At 41.1% G+C, this 19,943-nt stretch overlaps 1 protein-coding gene and 1 pseudogene across 2 annotated transcripts in view; one reads left to right on the forward strand and one right to left on the reverse strand.

The window, feature by feature from the left end:
- IDE (insulin-degrading enzyme) overlaps positions 1 to 16,045 on the reverse strand; it is a 120,793-nt gene extending 104,748 nt beyond the window's left edge. Inside the window, exon 1 of one of the 2 annotated variants that reach the window (XM_006880339.1) lies at positions 15,960 to 16,045. In XM_006880339.1, coding sequence (XP_006880401.1) covers positions 15,960 to 16,045 — 86 coding nt within the window. Of the gene's footprint in view, positions 1 to 15,947 lie in introns of both variants that reach the window. The other variant, XM_006880338.1, reaches the window with a different exon arrangement.
- A 2,874-nt stretch (positions 16,046 to 18,919) lies between these two features.
- On the forward strand, positions 18,920 to 19,114 carry LOC102855259 (annotated as a pseudogene).
- The last annotated feature ends 829 nt before the right edge of the window (positions 19,115 to 19,943 follow it).

Genomic DNA, 19,943 nt, shown 5'->3' on the forward strand with positions numbered 1-19,943 from the left:
AATAAAGCTGAGAAAATGAAATATCCATTCATATGCAAAAACATAAAGCTGGACCTTTATCTCACACCATATATAACTAATTAAAAATGGATCAAACATCTAAATGTAAAGCTAAAGCAATGTTTTCTAATACAAGAAAACATAATGGTAAATTTTTGTGATCTTGGAATAAGCATTAGATACTATGGAGTCCATTCACTGTCATGATAACCATACGCAAAACTGAATGAACACTGTCCAGTCTTTACAATTGTTGCCACGATTGAGCTTGCTGCTGTAGCAACTATGTCAATCCATCTTTAAAGGTCTTTCTCTTTTTCACTGACCATCTATATTTTACCAAGAATTATTTCCTCTTTTGAGAAACTATACTACTACACTCTTGTTTTGAGAAAAATCAAGCCAGAAGATACATTCCTATATATCTTCTGAATTGGTTTTCTCCTTTCATTCAAGTTTTTGTGAGTAGCCTAATAATCTTCACTCATTTATGATCTGCTTATTAAAAAAAATTTATGTCCTTTTCCAGGGACTGAATCCTCCTAGCAGCACGTCCAAAGTTATATGATCCAATAAGTCCACGCCTAGGTATATTCCCAAGAACAACTAAAACAGTGTCCACACAAAAATTTGTACATGACAGTTCGAACCCACCAGACGCTCTGCTGGAGAAGGAGGGACAATCCCCTCCTGTACCAGTCAGATCCGATTTGACAGTATACACACAAACACACACACACACAATAATAAAATAAAGTTTAAAAAAAATTGTACACGAATGTTCACAGCATCATTATTATGAATGGATATATTGTTGGGTGCCGTCAAGTCAGAACTGACTCATTGCTGACCCTCCAGCAGGTTTTCAGAGGCAGTTAATCACAGGGGAGAAGACTGCCCATCCGTCTCCCGTGAAGCTGATGGTGAATTTGAACTACGTGCCTTTAGGAATGCAGCATAGCTTTTTACCACTGGGTCACCATAGGCCCCTATGCATGGATAAAAATCTGGTATATCCACACAATGGATTATTATTTAGCAATAAAAAGGAATGATACTACACAAATACAACATGGGTGAATCTTGGAGGTATTTTTATGTGGAAAGATAAAAAGTTCGGGTCACAGATAAAAAGACCGCATACTGTATGACTCCATTTATAGAAAAAGTCCAAAACCAAACCCATTGCATCAAGCAGATCCCAGTTTGCAGTAAGCCTCTATTGGGTTTATGATGTGGCACATCTTTTTGTCCATACTCCACTCAGAAAACAGATGGTTGATTCAAATTACAGACTTTTCAGTGAGCCAATCCACACATAATACACTGCACAACACAGGACTGTTATTTATCAAAAGGTCCAAAATAGACAAATCCAGACAGACAGAAAGTACATCAGTGAGTGTCAGTCAGGGTATGAAAAAAGGAGACAGGTAGTGATGCTAAACAGCATAGAGTTTATTTTTCAGATAATGAAAATGTCTATCATTTATTATGGGGATGTTCACAGTAGCACAACACTGAACATACTAAAAGCTAAGGAATGTTACATATTAAAAGACTGACCTGCAGTAAACATACAGCTGTTACACACACCCACACACACACTATTTTTCCCACAACTTTTTTTGCATTTTAATTACAATATTGAATCAATCCCTTATTTTATATTGTATTTCCTCTCACCTAACTTATCAATTCATTTTCACTCCTCTCTTTCTCTTCTCCTCCCTGTTAATCTCAATAAATGTTTCAACCATGTACTTACCTGACTATAAATGGTCTTGTCTACTCATCTTCTAGGAATGGCATTTTCCTGGTATTATTGCTCCTATTTGCCTTGTTTTTATGCTCTAAGCTACCAGAAGCCATTGAAAATACCATGAGAGGGGCCATACATACCTTTTTATATATAAAGCAAAACAAGTGGAAAAGATTTATTAAGTTAATGCAACAAAGGTGTGGCTGATGAAAAGAGATAGGTCATGCAAAAAAGTTAAAAAGAAAGAAAAGGGGGAAACATCCTCATAAAAAAAGTGGTGGCTGGCACACTGTAAGCTGTAAATTAGTAACTCTGCTCTTTAACATTCCACTTTAAAGAGGTTCTTGGCAGCACAAAACAGATCCATGATACATAGGGCTATAATTTAGGTAGTCTAGATAATGTGCAGAACAACTTTTCCACTACTCTGAGACACTCTGGTTCTCAGAGGCGTAGAATTGTAGAGAAAAAGACATTAGCGAAGCCCCTCAATGAGACGGAATATACACAGTGACTACAATGCGCTTAAGCACAGCAGAGAGAGTGAGGATGGGAAGGGATTTGGTAGGATTTCACCCTGTTGTACATAATGAGTCATGAAGAGGAGCGTTGACTTGATGGCACCTAACAATAACAAAGATGTCACCAGACAGGATCCAGAGGAGTCTGGAGTACAAACACAGAACTGGGAGTTAAGCTCCCTGGTATCTTCCTGAAGCACATGCTGAACTCTAAAATATATTATTTATTACCTTAAGCCACGTGATGTTACTCCCAGCCTCTTAAAGATTTGTATATAGTGATCCCTATGAGTCATCAACAGAGCGCTGAGAAACCAGAGAGGAGGCCAAAGGAAGAAAGGCAGACATCGAGATCAAACAGGATCCTCCACTAACCCAACTGTGCATCATGAAGTCAGAACTGGCTTAACTGATCCTCCAGCAGGTTTTCAGAGGCTGTAAATTGCACAGGAGACCGCCCATTTTTTTTCTGCCTCTGCTGGATTGGAGACACCTGCCTTTGCGTTGGCAGTGCAAGTCTTTGCCCACTAGGGCACTAGAGCTCCCTCAGAAAGAGGTGCTGATTATGTTTGTTTTTTTTTCTTGTATCTTTAAACTGAATTAAAGAAAAGAGAAGTCATATGTTTTTGTCAAAGTCTTGCAGAAGTTCTCTTTTAAAGTCTGTTGCCTTTAACCACTTGTTAAATAATCTGTGAGATAACTGCGGTCTCAAATGCCCAGAATACTAGAATTCTAGAATTGAAAGAGGAAGAAGAGTAAAAGTCTTCTTCGGGTCATCTCTCTACATTTTGTAGGCTTGTACATATGTATACATTCACAGTCATAGGTTTGAGCCCAAAAAAGACTAAAATCCACATGTATACTTTTCTATTTAGGAAATCATTAAAAAGTTATCTCCCAGAGTCACTTTCTCAAGAAGCTACTGAAAGATATGCTTGAAGTATACCAGCTATTTCTTCAATGTAGGAATAAGACAGGGAAGAACAAAATATGAACTCTAGGAAATAAATGCCAGCAAGAGGGAAATTCTGAGCAATCACACCTGGAGAACAAGCAGTCTCAACTGTAATTGGAGAAAAGAAGTCCCCAGATGGAAAGCCTCCAAAGGGGGGAAAAACAGAGTTAACAATCATCTAATAAACTAAATCGTGTAGAAAACTGTATTATTGCCTATGGGAGACTATGGAATGCACTGTTTTCGTTATTATTGTTGGGTGCCATTGAGTCAGTTCTGACTCACAGTGACTCCATGTACAGTAAAACAAAACATGTCCCAGTTCTGCACCATCCTCAACCATTGCTACGCTTCAATGTACTGTTTTGGCCCTGCTGTATCAATCTAATTTATTGATGGTCGTCTTCTTTTTTGCTGAACTTCACCAAGCAAGCTGCCAGAAGAACAAACAAATCTGTCTTAGAAGAAGTACAGTGAAAATTTTCCTTGGAGGCTAGGGTGCCAAGATTTAACCTCACATACTATGCCATATTACTATTAGGAGGGATCAGTCCCCTAGAGAAACACATTGTACTTGGTAAAGCAGAAGTGAAATTAAAAATAAATAAGTAAAAAGAAAATGACCAAGATAAAGCAAGAAAACAAGATTAAAAAAACACACAAAAAGGAACATAATCAAAGTACGCTATTTGGCTAAGCAATGAATAACACTGATGTTCATAACAATGTCAAACATTGAATACTGCTATATCCAAAACATGGGATGAACTCTTTTAATAAGTAAGATGATGCAAGAGTGAAAGATAAATCTTTCCTTATCATAAGAACAAATCAACAGGTCCTGTCTAAACTTAAGAAATAACAGAATAGCATATTATTTGGAAATAAGGAGATAAGTTCCAAAAGAAACAATAGTTATCTCTATGGAGGGTGGAGAAGAGGATTAAGAAAGAATAGTGAACTGCTGGTTATTTTCCCCCTGTGAATCTTTTGGAAGTATTTGACTCTTAGAACTCTGTATTATGTTGAAATATAATATATATATATATATTATTTGGTTTGACTTTTTAAAGAACATTCGTTTATATATTTCATTTTAAAATCACCCATATTAAACAAATTAAGTTTTCTATGGGCAGAATGATTGATTTTTAATATATATGTGACATATCCTATAATTTGAAAGTCACCATTTCAAGTATTTAATTCAAAGTCTCATGCTTCCAGAAAGTCAATTATGTATTAAATATGCATCACCCCCTTTTCCATCTGAGATGGATAAATAAAAGTAACTCCCAAAAATAAAATACACAAAGAAACCAAATTTTTTTTTTTTTTTTTTGCCGTTTAACTCATAATAGCTCCAACTCCGGATATCTTTGGTAAAGGACCAAAGACTGATAAATTCCAGAGTGAAACCTGAGTATAAGAAACCAAAATTTAATATATTACAAGTCCCAGTATTCTACTCTTTATATTCACACATACACACACAATCCAGTTACTATTACAAGAGAAGTGGCATGATTTTAGACAAAAAGCCACCAAAATGAACATTATCTTCCTCATACATTAATCTTTGTTGAAGACTACTGCTATTAAAAAGGAAACAAGATTTTAAAAACTAAGACTATCAGTCAGTTAAAATGATAGTATCACCATCAAATAGTGATATGTACCACATAAGATGGCAAAGGAATATTATTTAAAATACATCATTTCAATCTTTTATACAATGACATAATCTCTACTGTCAGAAATTCAATTATACTAATATCAAGAGTCTTAATTATTAGAAACGTGCCTATTTTCAGAACCATAATTCTTATAAAGTGTAAGGCAAAATTCTTTTTTCTGATCTAGATGAGACTAAATTTTTATAAATATTTTAAAAACAAATTTTTTTAAAAAAATTTTTAAATATAAGTTTTTCAAAAAAATATCAGATTCACGGTTATGTACCACAGAATCAGAATTGACCTACAGACATCCTCCAGTGGGTTTTCAGAGGCAATTAATCTCACAGAAGGAGACTGCTCATCCTCTCCCTCAGAGCAGCTTGAAACATGTGTCTTCTGGATTGCACCACAGCTTCTTGCCACTAGGCCACCAGAGCTCCCAATGAAGGTAGCAGGGATTATAAAAAGATGACCTAGTCCAAGACCTAGAACCACTTAGCTAGCTAATGTCAAATTCACATGTAAAGCTTTTTCTCACCATATTGTCTTACCCTTTTTCAAATCAACTTAGAAACAAAGAGGTGAAAACAATATAAAGCAAAACAAATTAGTACCTGTAAGCAACACAAAGATGCAAGTAAATGAAGATATTCTCCAACCCTTAATTTCTTTATAAGAAAAATGCTATGCTGTTAGATGCTGAGGTGCTCTACTTGCTATGGATAAAGTATCATCTCCCATTGATTATACTGTGAATTTTCCTAGCTCTATACTATTCTGCCCATCAAAATCTTCTCTCTCACTAAAGGCAATAAACATTAGACACTGTAATTAATTCAATACATTGTTGTTGTGTGCTGTCCAGTAAGAACACTTTTAGCAGACTCTTAGTGGGTTTTCAGAGGCTTTAGGTCACATCAGAGGAGACTGCTAATCTTTCTCTCTTCGAACAGATGGTGGATTCAAACCTTTAGGATGGCAGCGCAACTCCTTACCACTAGGCTACCATGAAATAGAAAATATCTATAAATGACTGAAAAACCAATGTGATTTGGAAACTTTCACTCAAAATCTTTTTCCCTTCATATTGTTTGCAAAGATATTTGCTCAAATTCTATATTCTCTGTGAAGCCTTTCCTGCATTAGTAATCGTCAATGTTTCAAGTAGAGGGCAGAAAGTGCACATGCCATGAGGCAAGAGGGTATCTAACAAGGAAATTTGTGACTGAAGTGGTCTGATAGCAATTACTTTGTAAACAAGATAAGGAGGTTGGTGAGAGGTGAGAAAGTCAATAGGGCCTCATGGACACTATAATGGCTGTCTTTAAATCTGAGCAAAATGGGGATCAACTGCATCAATTTTAGCATTCTCCAGCAAAAATATGACTTAGATATCAAAAAGACCATTCAGCCTGTGTGACAAGTACATGGAATGTGGATAGAAGAGAGAAGGAAGGACACTGGTCAACAGCTTATAATAGTAATCTGAGTAAGAGACAGTGATGTGAGCCAAATTGGTGGCAGGCGAAGTTGTAATAACTGGTCAGAATTTGGATGAATATGCCAACTGGATGAAGGCTATAAATTTTAAAAGGTGTCAAAGGTGACTCCAAATTGCTAGAGTTTAAACAAGTGGAAAACAGATGTCATTCATGGATATGGGAGGATTATAGGAGGAACAGATTTTGAGAGAGAGGATCTGGAGATAGATTTTAAACATGAAATAAGGAGCTCTGGCCATGTGGTACACTGGTATTTGCACTGTTAACTCAAAGGCCAGGAGAACAAACAGGTGTCCTGGAGACAGTGAAATCGGACTGCTCCTTGGAGGCAAGGATTATGAAGCTTCGTCTGACATATTTTGGGCATGTTGCAAGGGGGACCAGTCCGTGAAGAGAGACATCATGTTTGGGAGAGTGGAGGGACAGCGCAGGAGAGGAAGACCTTTGATGAGATGGATCGATTCAGTGATTGGGGTAATGAGAGTAGGTGTGTCAGAGACAGTGAGGTTGGCACAGGACAGAGCAGGGTTTAGGGCTATTGTACATAGGATCGCAATGGATCGCAAGCAACTCGATGAGACATAACAACAACAACTACTCAAAGGCCAGGCCTCTGGTGGTTCAACTCTATCAAGAGCTCCACAGGAGGATGGGCAATTAACAGCCTTGGAAAGCCTGCTGGAGGGTCAGACAGAGTCAGTTCTGACTCAACAGCAATGAGCTTGAGCTTTGTGTTTACGGGGCATCAACGAGAAGATACTGAATGGGCTGTTAATTACCTAAATATGAATTCCAAGGAAGATATTCTGGCTAGGGATATACACTTGACAATACTCAGAATAGAGATCAAATTGTTGTTGTTAAGTGACTTGGAGTCAAGTACGACTCACAGTAACCCTATGAAAAAAAGATCCAAAACTTATTCTATAACTATCATCATTTCTCTAGTGACCATAGGGTTTTCAAAGGTCTGTTATTTAAGAAGTGGATGTCAATCCTACTTCCAAGTGTGTATTAATCTGGAAGCTCTACCAAACCCTGTCCACATCTGACACACCGGTGGCACAGCTTTCCTTATCACAGCAACCCCAAGTTATTTCAGTACACCAAACTGACAGACAAGTACTATATCACTTAGAACAAGGTTCTTCCCAAACAAAATTAACACCAACCTACCCTCCAGAATCCAACTGCTTCACACAGGAGCCTCCAAACTGGAGACTTAGTCAGGACCCAACAGACTTTTAAATACAAAGGCCTGCCCACCAGGTCCTGATTGATTTAAGCAAGAGGCTTCCAGCCCACAGCTGACTGTTAACTAAATCCACAGGGCCAATCAGCTTACATTCAATAGTCAATAACATAAAAAATGATCAAACAGTTTACATCTGACTTTCAATTAAAACTACCTACCCTCCAGAGTCCAAAAGCTTCACATGGGAGATCAAGTTAGCTGGTATAATTTCTGTGGTAGTGCAAATGTGCTGTAAATATACTGCCATATTAAGCAATTTTTAGTCTCTCCAGCATATAATGTTGGTAGGTAAACTGAAGAACTGAATTATTCATTTTATTTCACTTTAATTACACAAAAACCATGGCAAGTGACTACCAATTTACTTAATCCACAATCAACATTCATAGAAGCAACAGTCAAGATTATGAACATTGAACTGGGCATGTCTGCTGCCCAGGACCTCTTGAAAGTGCTAAAAAGTAAAAATGTCATTTTAAAAACTAAGGTGCCTCTGCTTCAAGCCATGTAATTTTCATTGCTTCCTATGCATGTGAAAGTTGGACAATGAAAAAGGAAGACCAAAGGGGAATCGATATTTTTGAATTGGTGTACTGGCAAAGAACACTGCATAGACTGCCAAAAGAACAAGCAGATCTGTCTCAGAAGAAGTGCATCCTAAGTGCTTCTTAGAAGCATGGAAGGTGAGACTTTTTGTCACACACTTTGAGCATTCTACCAGGAGGGGACAGTCCTTAGAGGATGTCATCAACAAAATAGACTGGCACAGGGACTGCAACAATGCATTTAAACTCAGCAGAGATGAAAGGATGGGGCAGGATTGGGCAGAGATTTATTTTATTGTATATAGAGTCACTATGAGTCAAAGGCAACTCGGGCACCTAACAACATCCCACCCAAATCCCTTTATAACTGATTGGCTAGTCACATTTCAGATGATGACATAGGAATGATTATATCATTACATAATTGCCTCTAATCCTACCTCATTTAACATCACAGAGATTAGAATTTACAACATAAAGGATAATTAACATCTGAGAATCATAGCCTACCCAAGATGATACAAATTTTGTAGGATACAATTCAATCCATGACAGGAGGGTAGCACTGAGACTTAGAAATTACAGGGAAGACTTTCTTTTCTAAACTATGTGGTAGATACATAGTTTGTTCAATAGGTCCTTTTCCTCTGACACATATAATACTTTGTAAATAAAAAGAATAAACACTATAAACAATATATTGTTAAATCCTAAATACATGCTGAACCCTTTAAACGGTTAGAACAGGAAAGGGAATAATAACTGCATGGCTTGTATAAGGTCTAACAAGAGGATAGGAATTAGTCATTTGAAGAAAAGAGGAAAGAGGATCCCAGAAGTAGAAATAAACAAGTCATGTACAGGAGTTAACAAATTGGTAAATCTGACTAGAAAAGAAGAAAGTTAGGTTGAAAAGCTAACTAAACCCAGATCAGCCTATAGGATGCTTAGAGGCCAACTTGAGAAGTTTGGACTTAAGCCTGGAATAGTGTAGAACCACTGGTGATGTCTAGGTAAGATAATGGCATGGTGCTGCTGTTGTTAGGTAGCATCAAATCAATGCAACTCATACCAATCCTATGAATAACAGAACTATCCTGTGCCATCCGCATCATCTCAAACACACTTGAGCCCACCCACTCCTACAGTCAGTATGTCAATCCATCTCACTGGTAAGAGTGGTGGTATATTAGTTGTTGTTAGGTGCCATCAAGTCGAGTATGATCCACAGCGACCTTATGAACAGCAGATCTGAACCCTGTCCTATCTTATTTCATCCTCATCATTTCTGACATACTGTGTATATAAGCAAGATTAAGCAAATAGTGCTTAGGATTAAATGCAGAGAGATGAAAGATCAGAAAAAGCAGTTAGAAAACTTACTGTTACAAGATCCTAAGAAAGATGATCACTACCTGTCACAATGGTGATGAGGGTCAAGATTATTCCAAGAAACAGATGAAAACCCCAAGAGCACAGCACATGATGACCAACTAGGAAAAGGCAGTCATGGAAAGAAAGTTTCAAAATTTACTCCAATTCTTAGGCTAAACTGCAAAAATGTAACAATAATCACCTAAGTGAAACTTCAGAGAGCAGAAAACATTGGGGTGGGTTTTTTTTTGTTTTAAATTTTATTTTACAATGAAAATTATACTGCCACACAGCATATAGAGTCAAATAATCCTACAAGGCAGTCTGAAAACACACTATATGTATACATGCATGCACACACTTACACTTTTCTTGCTCTCTATTTTCCATTTTCCAGACATAACCACTTCCAAGAGATGATAAAATAGATGAATGAGACCGTCTAAGAATAAAAATCCCTTTGCACATCCAAAAATGTCTCCAACAGGGTAAAAAAGAAAGCCACAGACTGGGAAAAAATATTTGGTAATGACATATCTGATAAGGGACTTATATCTAGAATTTATAAAATACTCAAGCACCACAACAAGATAAAGGTAAACAACCCAATTGGAAAATGGGCACAGGATATGAACAGACACTTCACCAAAGATGACATTCAGATGGCCAACAAACACATGAAGAAATGTTCAAAATCCCTTGCTCTAAGAGAGATGCAAATCAAAACAACTAGGAGATATCATCTCACCCCAGTTAGAATAGCAAAATTTAACAGAACAGCAAATAACAAGTGCTGGCAAGTTTGTGGAGAAACAGGAACCCTTACTCACTGTTGGTGGGAGTGTAAAATGGTGCAACCACTATGGAAAGTAGAAGGGCGCTTTCTCAAAGAATTGGAAATAGAAATACCATTTGACCCAGCAATTCCACTACTGGGAATCTATCCTAAAGAAACCAGAATTGCCACCCAAGCAGTTTTATGCTCACCCATCTTTATTCAGGCTTTGTTCACAATAGCAAGGAGTTTCAAACAACCCAAGTGCTCATCAACAAATGAATGGATAAAGAAGCTGTGGTATATTCACACAATGGAATACTACACTGCACTGAAAAACAAGGAACTCATGAAATATTTTACAAAATGAGTGATCCTGGAGGATATTATGCTGAGTGAAATATCTCAGTCACAAAAGTACAAATACTACATAGTGCCACTGTTGTAAAGCTGAACTGACATCAGAGGTGGGGAAAAACTAAGAGGGGATAAATAAAATATACTGCATTGAAACAAATGACGGAGAGAACTGTTTAGAAAGAATATAGGATTAGGTATTATTGTCATGACAAGAGTCCAGAACAAAACCTGCATAGTGGAGTGGACTGGGCGGGAGTCGATTGTGTAACAATGAAAGAATTTTTTTTTTTTACTTGTCAAAGAGAAAAGCAAACTGAGGGGAGGAGTGGGCAGGGAGGAAAGTATGCAACAATGAATGAATGGAAATGGAAAATAAATTTTAAAATTTAAAAAAAAAGAAAACATTGGTTTTGAAGGAAGACCTCTAATTGTTCATTAATTTTTCTATGTATTGAGCACCTACTGTGTGTGTGGTGTGTGTGAGAGAGATAGAGACAGACAGAGGGAGAGAAGGGGGGACATAAAACTTTACCCTCTGGGAGCAGCATGTGATTATTACCTTTAAAAACAGTATGCAGAGTTCTGTGATAAAAATCCTAGCTTACTTTTAGATTGAAAGAAGCTCCTGCCTTGTCACCTGCCTGAAAAATAAACTGATCTTCTGGATATATATTTGAGAGATTGAAAACAGGAAGTAAACTCATTCTTATGAATACTTTACTGGACTAATGCTCTACCTGCCAATCTCCATGAAACGGTCACTAGCTCTAACTTGTTGTTGTTGTTATGTGCCATCAAGTCACCTGTGACTCATAGCGACCCTATGTACAATAGCCCTAAACCCTGGTCTATGCTGTGCCAATCTTATTGTCTCTGACATTACTCCAGTGACTGAATCAATCCATCGCATAGAGGGTCTTCCTCTCCTGTGCTGTCTATCCATCCTCCCAAACATGACGTCCATCTCCAAGGACTGATCCCACCTTGTAACATATCCAAAGTATGTCAGACAAACTTTCAAAATCCTTGCCTCCAAGGAGCAGCCTGGCTTCACCCTCTCCAGGACAAATTTGTTTGTTCTAGCAGTCCATCGTATGCTCTTCTCTAGCAACACAGCTCAAAGGTATCAACTCCCTTTCTATCATCCCCAGTTACTGTCCAGCTCTCTGATGCACAGCCCTAACTTAGAAGGCAGAAAAGCAGAACGTAACCTTTTTAGTCTGTGTGGACTAGACTAATAAGATACCAAGGGGTATCCCATCCTTTAAAAATATTAAAAGGCTTTCTTTTTATCTGAAAGTCATTTAAAGGCCTGTTTCTCAAGAGTTCAACCTCACATACTATGGTTTCTAAATCCAAGGAATAGGGAAATGCAAAGCAGGCCTGCCTGCAAAATGAAATGACTGATACATGTTTGAGGGGCTGCCAGATACAGAGATATTACCTCCAGGTTCCCCAAGAATTCAGCCAATTCCACTCAAGTCAAACTTATCCAATATGACTGAACAGAGGGCAATGAGGACTGCTTTTTAAATTAAATGGCTATTTTAAGACTGTGTCTCCCAAAATCTCTGTAAATGTTTATGAAAATTAATAAAATATAATTATAGAAAAAAAAAAAAAAGACTGTGTCTTTCTCAAGATATTTGACCAGGAAATGAATGTCCAAATACTGGCAGAGATTGCACTGTATATGTTAAGAGCTTGGGCTTTAACATCAGCAAGAGCTGGTTTAAAATCCAACTCTTCCAGTAAAGAGCTAAATGGCTCTTATTTAATACAGTCTTAACAAAGACTACAGCCTTCAATGTGGATTAAATGTCAACATCAAGAAGACAAAAGTCCTAACCACTGGGCCAATAGGCAGTGTCATAATAGATGGAAAAAAGACTGAAGTTGTCAATGATTTCATCTTTCTTGGATCCACAATTAACACTCTTGATACTTACCATCAAGCCAGAACTGACCCGCCAGTGGGTTTTCAGAGGCAGTCAATTACATGGGAAGAGGCTACCATCTTTCTCCCATGGAGCAACCGGAGCAACTGGACTTGAGCCATGAACCTTTGAGATTGCAGTGCAGATTCTTACTACTAGGCCACCAGAACTCCCTACTCTTGATACCAGCAGTCAAGAAATCAAAAGACTCGTTGTCTTGGGAAAGTGTGCTGTCAAGAACCTCTCCAAAATATTAAGGGGCAATGATGTCAGACTAAAATTCGGGTCACTGTCTTTTCTATCAATTGCTCTGCATCTGAAAGCTGAACAATGAATGAATCAGGATGACAGAAGAATTGATGCCTTTAAACTGAGGTGTTGGAGGTAAGAACTGCATATGGTATGGAGTGGAAAAAGAATGAATAGATATGTCTTGGAGAAAATGAAGTCAGAGTGCTTCTTGGAGGCAAGGATGACAAAGCTCCATCTCACATACTTGGGGCATGTTCAGAGGGGCCATTCCATGGATAAGGACATCACACCTGGAAAGATAAGTCAAAGAAAGAAAGAGAGGAAGACTCCCAACCACATGGATTGACACAGTGACTGCAGCAATGGTCTCAAATGTCAGTTAATGAGGATGGCACAGGTAAAACAGGGCTTAGAGCTGTTGTTCACGGTCATTAATGAATTATGTGCAACTAGATTGCATCTAACAACATTAGATACAGCAGAATATAACCTCCTTAAGATTTTAATATGTGATAGCTACAGATATCAATACTTTCCAGCCTAAAACCACACTCTGAGCCCTTTGATTGTACCTGTACTCTACTTAGGGAACTCTGCCAGGTTAAATTCACTAGTTTCTCAAGAGGAAGATGGGCAATCTCTTCCCTTTCTATTTACAGCCTCTGAAACCCTGCTGGTGGGTCAATTATAGTCAATTCTGACTCCTAGCACATAGCAATAACAACATGTTTCCCTTAATAGCCTCAGCCACTTATTTTTAGGGTGAAGCTTTCTAGATGCTTAATCTCATCCACTACGCTTTGAATCTCCTTCTCAGAGCTTACCTCCCTGAGAGTAATCTCATCTTGTAGTTCTGGTTGGTCAACCTAAGTCCTGGACTTCATCAGTGAAAATGAAGAGGAATGGAAGAAAAGGAATCAAACAGTAACTGGCCCATTTGGTTGTAGGAAACTGTTAGAGTTGATGTTTTCCTTAAAAGCACACCTGCCATGAGCTCCTGACACTACAGAGCTAAAACTGAGACTATCAGCAATGAATTAAGGACAAATTGTTCTGATCCTACAGTGGTGTGTAGTAGGAGGTACCCTGAGGCTCACCATTCTCACTTAACTCCATAAATTCTGGAGTTTTTACTCATGTTTTTGTGGGGTTATACAGGGTAGTGAGAAACAGTGGAAGGAAAACAAGTTCCACATATTCTTGGTTTATATCATTCCTTTTTGGTACAGCTGTTACTACGCTGCTTCAAGCAATTAAGAATAAACCCGGTTTCTCAGCCTCACATCTCTCTCTTATCCCAGTCACTAAACTAATTTTCTTTTTTTTTTTAATTTTTATTATTTTTTTGTGCATTGTACCGTCAAATCAGATCTGACTGGTACAGGAGGAGATTGTCCCTCCTTCTCCAGCAGAGCATCTGGTGGATTCGAACCAGGCACATCTGGGATTTCGGTGTAGCTTCTTGCCACTAGGCCACCAGAGCTCCCTTTAAACTAATTTTCTAAATCACCAGTTTTGTCAGATCACTTTCGGCTCAAAATTTTAAAGTTTTCCACCTACTATTCACTAGAAAAAGACTGAATTAAAACGCAAGACCCAACCTAGTATTATGTTCAGGGCTTTTTCCTTTATTAAGGGGGCTCTCGAAATGTAGTCAATAGGGAGTTGAGCTGCTAATCCAAAGACTTCGCCTCCTAGGTTCGAATCCACCGGCAGCTCTGTGAGAAAAAGGCGAGCAACCTCCCCTTTCTGATTTACTGCAGGAAACTGGCTGGGAAGTCAGCTATCAGCTGGTTCACATTGGAAGACAAGGAATGAGCTTGAGGTTAAAAGCTTGTTCCTCCTAATTCCCCCAGGACATTCACTAGGTCTCCTCCAGTCAGACGACAAGTTCAAACTACCTGCACACAGAGGCTGGATAAAATCCACCCCGGCCTTCTGCCTTTCCTTAAAAGGCCAAGCCAGGCCTCCTCTTGTATCTCTGCCTCGCACAGCACTGGGCACACGGTGCCAGGACCGCCCATCTCCTGACCCTGCCCTATTACCTGGCATTTCCATCAGCTCCCAACGACTCAAAGTTGCGTCGCAGGCAGACAACACATTTACCCAAGAGGTTTATCACTTACTGGCTCCTCGACACTATTGATTAAAGCAGGAGCAGCTGAAATGCTGCACAGAGTTAAGATCCAACATCACTGCCCGGCTCTGCCAATTCCTCTTTATTAACAGTCAAGAGTATTCCTCTTTCGCTAGCCGACTGAAATGGTCTCGCAAACACCCAGCTGCGGCGGAGACGGCACGTTACTGGATCGCAATTTAAAAAAAACAACACACACACACACAACCAACAAATCCTCCCTTCTAATCTTGGTTTTGCCACAACCTCTGCGATCTTGGGGAAATCACAAAAATCGCTCTGGCCTCGGCTGTGCACCCTGCGAGCCGTTGTGGAGGACGCCCCAGGTCTCCGAGGGTCCCAGATGGCTCCGGACGGGAAGCTCAACGCTCTCGTCCTCACTGAGCTGGGCCAGAGAAACTTTTCCAGTTCCCCGCGCGGACACTTCCACGTACTGCGGGCAACTCAGTCCCCACATGGGCAGCGGGGCTGGCAGAAGGCTGAGCCGCGGGCTCCCCGGACCCGCCGGGTCCCTCCACCCGCTGCCGAGCGTTCCGGGGCCCCGGCGGGCGGACGCCCGAGAGCGGCGCAGTCCCGGGAAGCGGCCGGGCTGTCTCGATCGGCGTCCCGCGCCCTCTGCAAGGTGACATGTGACCCGGGACACGGCTCCCGACCGCCTTCACAGCCCCGAGCCCTCCTCCTCCAGACAGGCCTCCCGTTCCCGCTCGGCAAGCCGCCCTTCCGGAGCCTGGGGGCGGCCTCAACGCGGCCGACCGGGCCCCAGACTGGCGGGACCGGGCGACGAGAGGAGGGGCGGCGGCGGCTTTAAGTGCTGAATCACCACTTTGCAACCGGCGCTCCAAACCACGGTGACCCGCGGGGTCCTGAGGGCCCAGGCGCTGCGCTCCACTTACCTACAGTGGAACTCTGGGGGAGGCAGGTGGGCGCCGAGAACCGGGCGGAAGGTGCCAGGCAGTGCAGTGTGCAGCAGCCACGCTAGGCGGTACCGCATACCCCAGCGCAGCCGCCGGGATCACCGTGAACGCTTCCTTCTTGCGCCTGGAGCCGGCCCTGCGCACGGCGCATGCCCAGACCGCCGCGCGCCGCGCCGCCTCCTCGGAGTGGCGGCGTTGCGGCTCCGGGTTTTGCCTGGAGCCAGACGAGGCGGGGATGGCGGAGGGCCAGGTCTGGTCAGAGCGAGTAGGCTTACATGGGATCTGACCCACGAGTTGCAGGAGTCCGCCAACCCAGCTTTTACCCCCTTACGGAGGATCTCCGCTGAGTCACGTGTGAGGGCAGTCCTGGGAGAACGGGTGAGGGCAGCGGTGGAAGGGCTGTCTGTGCGGAGGACGGCTTATGGCACCTGAGGGCACAAGGGGCCATGTTTGCGGAGGCGCCCCACCACCCCCCGTGACTGAGATCACGGCCATGCAGGTGTTGCACCAGGACCGCCCACGCTGCAGCTACACGGAGAATGCTTCTGCGGTGCTCGGGCGCCCCCTAGAGCGCAGGGAGGACCGGGCAACCAAGACAGGCGCCCGGGGACCGAGCAGTCCAGACCTGGAGGGTTCCTTCTCCTCCCGGGAATTCTAGTTTCTCGAAAACCTAGCTGCTTTTCAGAGATCAAGATGGAGATAGCACAGACCTCAGTAAAAGAAAAGCTTTCGTGGATTCTCACATTCTGAGACACTACAACTTGTAGTAGTACTAGGACTACTATCTATCGTCAGTCAGCTTCAGTCATTACTCTTAGGACATGATTTTTTTCCCCCAGGTGGCTTTATAATGCTTTGCATCTACGAATAACTTAACAGTGCTGCTAGATCTGACATCCTCGTTTTATTATTTTATGGGATTCCTTAAGAAAGAACTGAATTAGGGATGGTGACACCCTGACTTTATAGTGCTTTTTTTAAGAAAAAAAGTATTATTTGTGTGTGTGTACCGTCAAATTGGATCTGACTGGTACAGGAGGAGATTGCCCCTCCTTCTCCAACAGAGCATCTGGTGGATTCGAACGACTTTATAGTGCTTTTAGGTTTCATGTTCGGTCAACCGAAAAGGACAGACCAAAAAATGATGCCCAGAAAATTGCTTCAAGTGGGAATGTACTCGCTATATAGAGTCAGTGTCGGCTCATGTGTAACAGGACTAAAGGTTGCCATCTTCTCAATCTGGCTGAATTTTTTATAAAACATATTGATTCATTTCTCCAGTACTATATTCAGTATTCTTCACCAATACTATAATTTACTTTCTCAAAAACAAAATTAAATCCTAAATTACTGTCAAATCTGAACCTACTCCTACCAGACCCTCCACAGGTTTTTGGAGGCTGTAAATTGCATGGGGTGGGGGGGGGGAGGAATGACCCATCTTTCCCCTTTGGAGCTGCTGGTAGTTTCAAACCATCATAGAAGTGCCACCTTTCTATTAGCAGCCACCAAATCTCCCTTAATTAACTTTAGTAGGATCGTTAAAGAAGGAGCTAAGCAAGGCATTTTTACAATGTTATTTGACCAAAGGAAACAGGAGCGGCATCCACTTCCGAAATGACTTGCCTCTGGAAATTGTGTATGAACTGTTCGTTCATAGGGTCACTATAAGTCATCTATGACTCCACGGCACCAAACAACAATAACAACAAAGAGAGAGCTACATTGGCCTAGTGGAAAGGAAGTTATGCCACCAAGCCGAAGGTGGGTGATTTTCATCTGGGCCCTCGGGCGGGTTCAAATTGTTTCCAGTCAAACATTCTTCTAAGGTGGTATAGCACTGGTCTGTGCGTTGCTGTACAGAGGTAACTCATGTTTGCTGTGATGCTGAAGACTGTGACAGTGATGTGCCAATTGTGGTAATGGGTACCCATGGTGGACAGTGTTGGCTGGAGCTTCCCGACTAAAACAAGCCTGGAAGCAGGAGCGGCATCCACTTCCGAAATGGCTTGCCTCTGGAAACTCTATGTAGGGTCACTATGAGTCATCTACGACTCGCTGGCACCAAACAACAACAACAACAGCGTTTCACCAAAAAGTAAACCTTTCCCTGAAAAATGAAGCCAAAAGTACTAACAGGTCTTCTGATGATGTATACAAATAACACAATTGTAAGACTTTTTTGTTCCTCAATTTCAGCAGGCATTATGGATCAGCTCGTCAGAGTTCATGTTCATGAAGATGTTTTAAAAATGTTTACTCGACAGCACTTAACAACAACAACAGAGAGAGCTCAGTTGACCTAGTGGACAGAAAGTGATGCTTCCAAGCCAAAGGTGGGTAATTTTAATCTGCGGCACTCAGGCCTGGTTTTAATTGCTTTTGATCAAACATTCTAAGTGGTATAGCACTGGTCTGTTCATTTGCCATACAGAGATAACTTGTGGTTGCTGTGATGCTGAACACTGTGACACTGAAGTGTCAAATGCAATAATAGTTACCCATGGTGGACAGTGTTTGGTGGAGCGCCCCGGTTAAAACAAGCGTGGAAGCAGGAGTGGCATCCACTTCTGAAATAGCTTGCCTCTGGAAACTCTATGAACCTGAAGAAAGAATGAAAGTTATCCAAGCGTTCAGGTCTTTGGTTCATAGGGTCACTATGAGTTGCCTACGACTCGATGGCACTGAACAACAACGTTTACTTAATGGAATTTATAAATCAATCCAGATCAAGAGAATATTTAGGTTTTGTAAAGGCTGAGACATACTTTTGTTGTCAGTGAACAAAAGGAAGACCTCCCACAAGATGGATTGGCACAATGACTGCAACTATGGGCATTCATAGCATGGATGGTGAGGATGGCACAGGAGTGTGTAATGTTGTGTATGACTTGGAGCCAACTGGAGCACCTAACAACAAAACTTATGTCGGAGTTCGCCAGTAAGGAACCATGGCGGGCCCAACATTCACGGCGAATTTGTACTCCTTACTATTCCGCAGGAACTCCACGTTCGCCCTCGCCATCGCTGTGGGTGCCCTGTTCTTCGAGCAGGTGTTCGATTAGGGAGCGGATATGATCTACGAGCACATCAATGAAGGGAAGCTGTGGAAACACATCAAGCACAAGTACCAGACCCAAGAGTAGTTCCTCAGCAGCCTCCATCCAGGCAAGAAGGACCAGGTCCACCCACTGGCTCTTGTCCAAAGTCAAGGCATCAGCTTGAAGATGATGCTTCAGTTATTCTTCATGGACCACCTTTACCTGCCGGCAAGAAATGGCTTCCCTAACAGACTCTAACTTCTGTTGGTTTTGACATATGTCTTGTCAGAATCATCAGCAAATAAATGTCAATTGTCCTTGAAAAAAAAAACAAACCCATATGTCAGGGACCTCTTCACAAATTATGAACACATTATAAATAAACTGGGAAAATTAGGAAACAAAACTAATATTAACAATAAAAGAATAAATCACAACAAATTACTTGGGACTTGGAGATTCCGGAACCTTTCTTGTTGATCTCTTTACATGGTGTATGAACTCTCTTAACTCATTGACATTAATTTAGAACTATCTCATAACTGACCCTCCATTGGGATTCTAACAATGTAAACTGCATGGGAGGAGATTCCCCATCTTTATTCCCAGAAGCCCTTGGTGGATTCAAACCCACCAGAGAATCACAGCCTTTGGTTAAAAGCACAGCCCCCTACAGACTACCAGAGCTCCCAACATTGTTTTGTAAAAATGTTTCCAACAATAAAGGTGAATAATCCAATTGAAAAATGGGCACAGGAAATGAACAGGCACTTCACCAAGGAAGACATTCAGATGGCCAATACGCACATAAAGAAATGCTCAAAATCCCTAGCTCTGAGAGAGATGCAAATCAAGACAACCATGAGATATCATCTCACTCCAGTAAGACTAGCAAAATTTAACAGAACAGCAAGCAACAAATGCTGGCTTATTC

Source organism: Elephantulus edwardii, unplaced genomic scaffold (assembly GCF_000299155.1).
Source record: "Elephantulus edwardii isolate Elephantulus edwardi_28Jun2011 unplaced genomic scaffold, EleEdw1.0 scaffold00007, whole genome shotgun sequence".
NCBI classification, from domain to species: domain Eukaryota; kingdom Metazoa; phylum Chordata; class Mammalia; order Macroscelidea; family Macroscelididae; genus Elephantulus; species Elephantulus edwardii.